The following is an 8,736-nucleotide window of genomic DNA, read 5'->3' on the forward strand; positions in this document are numbered from 1 at the left end:
ATACCCTTGCAGCCCCCCCACTGCATCAGGAGATATTAAGACGGAATCTGATGCTCGTTTTGATAGCGCCTGCTCAGCTTCATCATCGAAGCTTCATTACTGTCTGCAAGAAAAGAAAAATTACTCTGGAGGTACAAAATCAGGAAAGACTTTTGCATCTGATTTCTGCCTATGAGCAGCAATTCCAGGTCAAATGAATAAGCCATCCAGGCTGGTATCTTGTCCTGTACATATGAGATGTATAGCCAAGACTTCTGTATAGGGCTGTGATCAGAAGACAGAATTACATAGGAACTTCTCTTCATCTACATTTGAAGTGCTGGCTTAGGAGATAGTCCTTCCTTCCTGACCTCCGCGGAATCAACAGACACCACAGCATATACAGCCAACCCTACATCTTACCCAAGCCTAACAATCAAAGCTATTAATGGCTGAGCAATCACTTCCTCTAAAACCCAGCCAAAGCAGAAGACCCACTGACTTGCCGGAGCAATGTATTGTACAGGATCACCATGCGTTGAGAATTATCTGTGGTCCCATCCTGCAGCTCAGAAAATTATAGCTTGTTTTCTATTACTTGTCCCACTTCATCTGTTCTGCTATTGCTTTTTGTAAAATGTCCCTATTGAGACAGGTACCTATTACTTTTCCTGTGACTTTAGCCTCATGCTATTAATTCTCTCAGTTTGCCAACACCGACCGCCTTGTCTTGTGCCTTCTCTTTCTCCTTTTCACATCCTTTCCCCACACCACACTAATTGGGCAAAGGATTCAAAGATGCCATCTTAAATGTCTGCATTCACCTGTTGTCCTTGAGTGACTCAGTTTTTGTATGCATCTCTAACTGCCTGCCTAATTACCTATCTGCACATGCACAGATGGGCCACCAGAGTTCAGCCTCCGAAGGCTCACTAGAAGTGCCTCGACTGGAAGAATTATCTTCCAACACTCGAAGAGAGCTGCACCCCCTGGGTGAACTTGGCAGGTGAAGTAACAGGAGCATGAACCTCAACGCTGGATGAGGACTGTGAACCCCGTCTATAATCAAATGAACTCGAATGGGTATAAATTGGAACTGGAAGTTATACTTGCGCCCGCCAGCACTTGGGGAACAGCTATTCCCATTTAGCCTCAGATCAGTTAGAGTGAGATGGAAGTGCTGCCCAGGGATTTTATCCTACCATGGGGAATAAGCACAGTTCAGCCTTTGAGATTTGTTTTCTGACAGACTCTCTTCCTGAAGTGAAATAGCCCTAAATACTGTAGAGGCTGAGGCTGTAATGAGCTATAGCACAGCAGGGTTTTAGAGATAGCTGGAGAACGATAAGATCCAATCCCTGGTGTCAGTGAGATAAAGTGGTTTATCTGGGTTTCCACACAGGGGAGAGTTAGCTGCTAGACCTAGCTGAAAGATAGGGGGCTGGCAACCAGGGAGATTACAACAAGAGATAAGACTCACTGGGTTTTCTGTTTACAAAGCCAGCTGTGCTAAGGCAGAATGCACTCCCCAGGAAAAACAGTTATTCAACACGATATACAGACCCACTAACCTGAAAGAGGGGAGGGAGAATCCAGCTGTTGGACAAGCTGTGGGAGAGGCAACTCAACCTTGTCCTCCTCGGGTCCCCACCTGCTCTTCCGCTTCTTTTTAGTAGTGCCTGTAGCAGTAGCTGTAGCTGTTGTTGCAGCAGAAGTTGTAGCTGTCTGGTCAGGTGGAGTTGTAGACGATGATGGTGAAGGTGAGGGCAAGGGTGAGGGCACGGGCAAGGGCAAAGGCGAGGGCACGGGCAAGGGCAAAGGCGAGGGCACGGGCAAGGGCAGGGGCAAAGGCAAAGGTGAGGGCAAGGGCAGGGGCAAAGATGATAAGCACAAAGGCGATGGTGATGCCTCGGGACTGGTCTTCCTTTTCAGACTGGACTCTACAGGCAAGGGGGCACACACAGTGCTGGTTTTGGCCTTACGGAACTCCTCCAGTTTCTGCCGGTAATACTTGTAGCCTTTGCTGTTTGGCTCATATAAAAACCTATAAAGAAAAAGAAAAAAAAAAAGAAAGTTTAGATGTAACAGTCGTATGCAGGGGGTTGGATGTAGCACAGTTTGGTCAGGGCTTTCCTTTTCTGCAATGCTCTTGCACAACTAGCACTTCCTTGCTCTCCAGCACCATCCTGTGTGTATGTGCATGCAACGCAGGGCTCCGCGTGCTCTTGCAAGGTAGGCTGCAAGCCTTTGGGATCAGGAAGCGCATTTCCCATTCATGAGCAAACCACAGCTATTTTTGGTGCCAAATAAACACACAGTACTAAAAAGGATCATGTTACATTTGTGGAAACGCAAGGTCCTCCCCCAGAATTCACCTGCCTTCCAGAACACGTCTGGAAAAACTGCAAGGGCTCCACAACATGTCGGGTTTCAGTTCACAGAAGCAAACAAACATTCACATCTCACCAATGGGAATGCCAAACCACTGCCTAAAGAAACGGCTCCCAAGCTCTCTGTTCAAGCCAGAAGCATTGACATTACCAGTCTGCTTAATTACACAGTGACTCCTCCTTCTGTTCCCTCATACACAAAAAACATTGCTTTATTTGCTACCCCTTCCGGAAATAGGCATCTCTGACCTTTTGGGTAAAATAAGACTCCTTAGTCTCTGTGGGAAGAACGTGAACAAGCCTCAGGCTAGCAGCTATGCAAAAAAAAAAAAGTATCAATATAGTCACGTTTGTTACAAACACATTACCTTTTTGGGCTCCCTCCAATTTAAATACTTCACACAGAAAACTCGTCTATTCCTAACTCCTCTAGAGTCTTCTCTTTTTAGAGGACCAGTTTAATACTTGACATAACCTCTCCTCGGGACAGTGCCCGCTCCCACAAGAAAACATAAGAGATGACAGGCCTTTCCTATCTACCACTGCACAACATGCACAGGCAAACACAAACAGCTCTCCGACATATTTTAAAATTCACTAAATGTGGTCCTGCATCCCTCCATTTGAATAACAGCACTAAGGATTGCTTCAGGACCAAGCAGAGGGCAGGATGGGGCCCTCCCTGTGGCAAACCTGATGAAATCGTAACAAAGGAGATGGTGTTTAACTCGACCGTGCTCGGGTGGGATCACAGCGGTGTTTTAAAGTAAATAATGAAACAGCTCAGGTATTAGCACATCTGTCTAATGTAATTCACAACACAAGGGGAGTACCCCAGAGGGCCAGAAGGCAGCCACTAAAATGCCGAAATATCAGCAACAAAACAAGGCTTGCCGAGCCCCACTTCGCTTCCAGAGAACACACCAAATTGTTTGTAAGAGCAGAAAAATGAAACATGGATGAGACCAAAGGGAGGCATTAAACAGCTGTCAGTGGGCACTGAAGAGAACAATTCACATCTGAAAGGCTGAAAAAGATATTCCAAAGGAGGACCTAATGGTGAAGGAATGCTACCTGTACGTTCGTGAAGATGCTGTGTAAAGGAAATTAATTGGACAGCAGCGGTATGAGTGGTGGATGGGGGCCCACATCAAAACACAGCTATAGGGAAAAAGTCAGAATTATACTAGTACATTGCAACAGAAAGCAGGTGAGGAAGGGTGGAAGCGGTAAATTAATTTTGGGGAAAGCAAATCGGTTTCTCTCTCTCTGTGCCTTGCTTTAAACTGTAAAGCTTGAGAATGTAAAAGTATCAGCGCTATATAAGTGCAGTGTCCTTGTAACTTCAGACGTATCACAAGCTTGCCTATTGTTTCCCCTTAAAAAGAGACCCATCCCAGCCCCCCCATATTACACTCAGCAGCCGGTTTCTTCCCTTACCTGAAAGCATGGTTCTCTCGGTTGTTCTGCAAGGCAATAGCTTCCACCTCGGGACCCCCGTCTGCTATGAACCTGGCCAGTTTCTCAGCAGAGTTCTTTGTCTCTTCGTCGTCTGGGGGTGAAACTTTAAGCAGGCTGTCAGTACTGGGCCCAACTCACACAAGCAACAGTCAAAGCCTATCTGTTCTAAGAACCCCAAGAGCAGAATAAGGGCAAAAGGTCGAGTTTAATTTTTAGAAATATTACACATAAACAGTCATAGAGTTTATATCACAAAAACATGATATTGCATAAGGTTGTACAACAACTTTGTAACCAGAGGAGTGCCCATTCACACATCAGCTTCCTCTGCGCCAGGAGCTAGATGAGAGCAGATTAACAGACAAGCCAGCTTTTGTCTTCAAAGATGGACACTTCTTTCTCTCTACTGCAGAGGAAGTCTGTTTCTTCCTCGCGTCAGGCACTTGTCCATAGGGTTACACCTCAGCACTCGCAATTATCTCCAGTTAAAGACTTTGCCACTGGCGTCCCCAGGAGCAAAGGGAAGGCCTTAGAAAAAGTGGCAAACTAATACCGCACCGTAATCCCACTCGTACCTACTGTCCCTACACATCTGCTGGCCGTTTTAGGGGAGGGTTGTAGGACAGAGGAAATTCTCCATAGAACAGTCCCCATCCTCACCTGGAAGAGATGGCTACCGCAGCCTTAGTCCAAAGGCACAGAGAAGGCTCTGATCATTAAAATTTCAAGCATATTTGATGTTTATAAGGAGCCAGGCAAAGACATTATTTAGCCACGACAGCCTTATATGACATTTGCTACCTGCACAGTACCAGTGCCAGTACTCCAGCGTGCTGGCACAGGACCAGGAGGCAGAGGACATGATTATAAGCCATGGACAAGTCATAACCTTTCCTTGCTTGAATATTCCACACCTGTAAAGTATGGATAATACTGCTTAGCTTCCAAACTGTTGTATCAGTCAGTCGATATTGGTAACAAGCTCTTTCAGCCTACAGTCTATTAGACCACGATTTGTTTGAGCTGTTAGCTCATCAGCATGACAGCTAAATTGCATTAACACTCCTTTCCACAGCAAAGGAAGCTGACATAGAGAGGCTGAGTGATTCGCCAGGGCCACACGCAGGCCTGAAACAGAGGCTGGACCAGAAGCGATAAATGCCCGGCCCGCAAGACCACACTTCACCCACTAAATAATTTCTGTCTCTTAACACAGTTAACCAGATTCCACTGCTCGCACCACCTGTCTGTTGGCAGATCACCCACTTCTGCTGTTTTCCCACCTGAAAACACAATCCCTTACTTGCAAGGATTTACGTCCCAAGCAGAAAAGAAAAGCTCCAGTTAGGGGAACGGCAGCAGAAATGGGGATTATGTTCAACAAACCAACCAACCAACCATTTTCATTGATAACAAACCAAATAAGAACATCTGAGAAAAAGCACTTTTCCTAAATGCGTTTTCCGGGCTGAAACACTTTCCAGAACACACACGATGGAAAATCGTTTCAGTTCATTTTGTTAAGGATTTTGGAGAAATACAAGGAAAATCTCTTTCAAGAGCCCTTTACATAGAGCACGTTACAGCATGCTGTGGGCTTGGGAAACGACCGTTTTGACACAAGAGCTTGATGCCATCATGGTGATGTTTCATCACCATCTCCTTCCATTTTGAAATTTCATTTACTGGCAGCAGATTGACAGCCAAATATCCACTCCAACTGTTTCCAGAACAGACCGAACAAGCAGTTAGAGAGAGAGTGAAGAAGTCAAATTTGACGTATGCAATTCATATTCTCCAGATCCCAGTCTTAATTACCTTTCTGAGAAGAGGATGCCTGAGAACTTTGATTCTCTTTTCTTATCTCTGCCACTTTCTTTCTGTAGTAAAGGAATTCTCTGCTGTTCTTATCATGCAAAAACCTAGGGTGGAGATGGAGGAAAAAAGGGCAAAAAAACATGCATCAGCAACAACTATACACAAACATTGATACTTCGGGATAGAAATAGCTCAAACCCACAAAAATACAAAACAGATAAATTACTCAGAATACACTTAAAATGTGGACTACAAAGTCTTCAGCTTGTGTAAATACACATAGCTTTAATCTAAGGACTTGCATCCAAATTTTTTGCATCACTTGAAGGGAAATAAATAACAGCATCCTCTGATAGAGGAGGGAATCCTCCGTCCACGGCCACAGAGCGTATCAATGGCAGAGGAGACCGAACCAGTCCCGAGATCGAGTCCAGGATACCCATACGCTAGATGCTGTACAGGCAGCCAGACCTCCCAGGCTGTATTCCTAACTCTAGCTGATCTGCCTCCTCAGCACCATCACAGTATCACTTTCTGCCTCAGTTTCCCCAGCTATAAAACAATTACTCGCAGCAAAGCTCAAATCTACCAAACGATAATTAAACCAAACACATCCCCGAGAACTATATACACAAGGCTGATGTTTTTCTCCTACAAAGAGACAGTGTTCTGCTTTGGAAGACAAGAGTTATCACCACACTTACGAAAAAGCTGGGTTATCCTTGTAGTCTTCCATAGCGACCTTCTCTAATTCTGGTCCCCCTTCAGCCACGAACCTAGCCAGCTTTTCCACCACTTGTCGGGTCTCCGCATCCTCTGGGGGTAAAACTTTAAGCAGGCTGTCAGTACTGGGGTTCAACTCACACACCAAACAGGCAACAGGTACATTACTTCTAAGAACCACGGCGGCAGACAAAAGTAGAACGGGAATGGGAAGAAAAAGGATGAAATGGGGGATCCAGTCTTACACAGCTGTACAAATTACAATCCCTAGGTTACTGTCAGCCTCTGCACTCCCCTAGTAGGAAGTTAATACTTTGTCTAAATTTTTCCTACAAGGAAAAGCCCAAGATTTGGATCACCAAGGTTTAGGGTGCAACTTCAGTTGCAACATAATTTGCTTCTGACAATTCTACTCCATACAGAACACGATGGGGAGGAACAGGAATTTGGTTTTAACAACCACATTACTCACTAAAGATTACAGATTCCAGTTCCCAAGACATCGCTCCGTACCCAGATAGCAGAGACAGATTGTGTAGCCAGAGCACATAGTTCTTCCTACTGGCATATGCCCATGTCTCAACCCTCGCTTGGAGGGAATCCCACCAGAGACAAGAGGAGAGCTCAGTCTCCAAGAAACTGTATTTTGGCTTCTGTGCCAAGAAAGGAACCCGCTAACACTGACAGCGATTACAGAGCTGATGCAGGACACATTCAATGGGAACTAAACACAGGCGTTTGTCTAGACAACAATATTTTGGGTAGGGCGCTGAACAAAGAGCACACAGGAGCAGAGCTGTCCACGCTTGATCTAGACTAGATTCGAACCCACGATCTTTAAATTAAGGGTCCGCATTCCGTCTTTGCTCTCTGCAGCCAGTGGCTACTTCTCACATTCCTGCAGTGCATTTCACGCTTAAGTTCAGACTTGCTAAGATTATGCTTTTATAAATCCCACCAGAAACAGCTAGACATGTTTTTGTAAATAGATAATGAAATAAATTATGACACAAAGCTTAGTGTGCCTTATTTAGCAACTCCAATCTAATTTTATACTTGATTAATATACACTCATGGAATTCAGATTATTAAGCAAATCTGCCTTCTGGCCTCCTAGCCTAGGTTATCCAGAGAAACTTGGTTATTTAAGTGCTGCAATATTCTTCATTGGTTTTCTATCCTACTTAAAGCAGTCAGGACCTAGAGGTGAGATTTTCTAATGAAACTTTGAAAAGAGGCAGGAACTTTGATTTTACCTGGTCATAGTTCCATGCCTTACACGTAATCTTATTTATGAACACATACAATTTTTCCCCCTACGCAGCCACACTCAAACCTTTTCATTTTCTGTCATTCAAATAAACTAAAATTCCATTTTAAATAGAAGCATTATATCTATATATGTTCTAAAGAACTCAGCACCAGCCACAACAGATTTCAATTGTACAAAAGCAGAATTATTATGATTAGCAAACAATCAAGCTCCATTAAAATGGATTTTAATCCATTAAAAGTAGAACGTATTTCTTCTCTACGCCTTATTTTTTTCCACAGAGACTTATAGGCTGGTCAAGCGCTTGCCTTGATAACTCAAATAAATCTAGGCACAAACCAGACCCCGTCTAACTATGGTGAGTGACCCATCTCCCATACCGAGTGCAGGCTGGATAAGTAATATCTAACAGCATTCAGTCCTCAGCTTTTCTGCTGAAGCTGGCTTTGGAGGAGTCCACCAGCATTAACTGGTGTCATTTATACTTCATGACGCAGAAGTCTGCACGCAGGAACCGCGCTAAGAATACCAATTCACGGCGTGAGGAAAAAAAACCCAACCCTCTACTGGGGAGAAGATCCTCCTATCACTAGGGTAAGCGGGCCCGCACCCCAAAACAATGTAGCACAAGGTGTCATTTACCTTTAATTTCCAACCACTGCTCATAATCTTCCTCCTCATCTTCATCTGGCGACTGAAACACACTGAGGCGGTTAACGACTGGGGTCTGTTTGGAATGGGAGTAGTTCTTCGCTTGGTGCAGCATGCTGCTCAGGACCTGACCGGGGCGCTTCCCAAACAGCATAGGTTTCTTCCCAGCATTTGATGCAGAAGCGTTTGCCGAGTTACTAGTAGAACTTGGGGGAGGTTCTTAGAAAAGAATGAGGGGAAAATAATTCCTGTGCATCCTTACTGTTTTCATCTCAGAAGGTTACAAATAACAACTCAGGCAGTAAATACAGTTGCAATAGGCCGTTATTTTCAGAGTAAGTTAAAGACACCGACTGGTAAAAGCTGCATAATGAAATGAAAGCTGTGATGACTTTTACAAAGCGAGTTTCTCTCATCTAGAAGAGAGATGGATGCTTGTTT

At 44.5% G+C, this 8,736-nt stretch overlaps 1 protein-coding gene across 1 annotated transcript in view; it reads right to left on the minus strand.

Annotated features, from left to right (window-relative positions):
• Positions 1–8,736, minus strand: part of SUGP1 (SURP and G patch domain containing 1) — a gene marked incomplete at its 5' end in the record, with an annotated part of 20,063 nt that overhangs the window by 10,206 nt on the left and 1,121 nt on the right. The window contains 6 exons of the mRNA XM_009324955.1: positions 1,551–1,704; positions 1,810–2,023; positions 3,810–3,933; positions 5,649–5,752; positions 6,353–6,476; positions 8,287–8,514. Of these exons, the coding sequence (XP_009323230.1) occupies positions 1,551–1,704; positions 1,810–2,023; positions 3,810–3,933; positions 5,649–5,752; positions 6,353–6,476; positions 8,287–8,514 (948 nt within the window). The remainder of the gene's footprint in view (positions 1–1,550; positions 1,705–1,809; positions 2,024–3,809; positions 3,934–5,648; positions 5,753–6,352; positions 6,477–8,286; positions 8,515–8,736) is intronic.

Source organism: Pygoscelis adeliae, unplaced genomic scaffold, assembly GCF_000699105.1.
Source record: "Pygoscelis adeliae isolate BGI_AS28 unplaced genomic scaffold, ASM69910v1 Scaffold726, whole genome shotgun sequence".
In the NCBI taxonomy this organism is placed as follows: Eukaryota; Metazoa; Chordata; class Aves; order Sphenisciformes; family Spheniscidae; genus Pygoscelis; species Pygoscelis adeliae.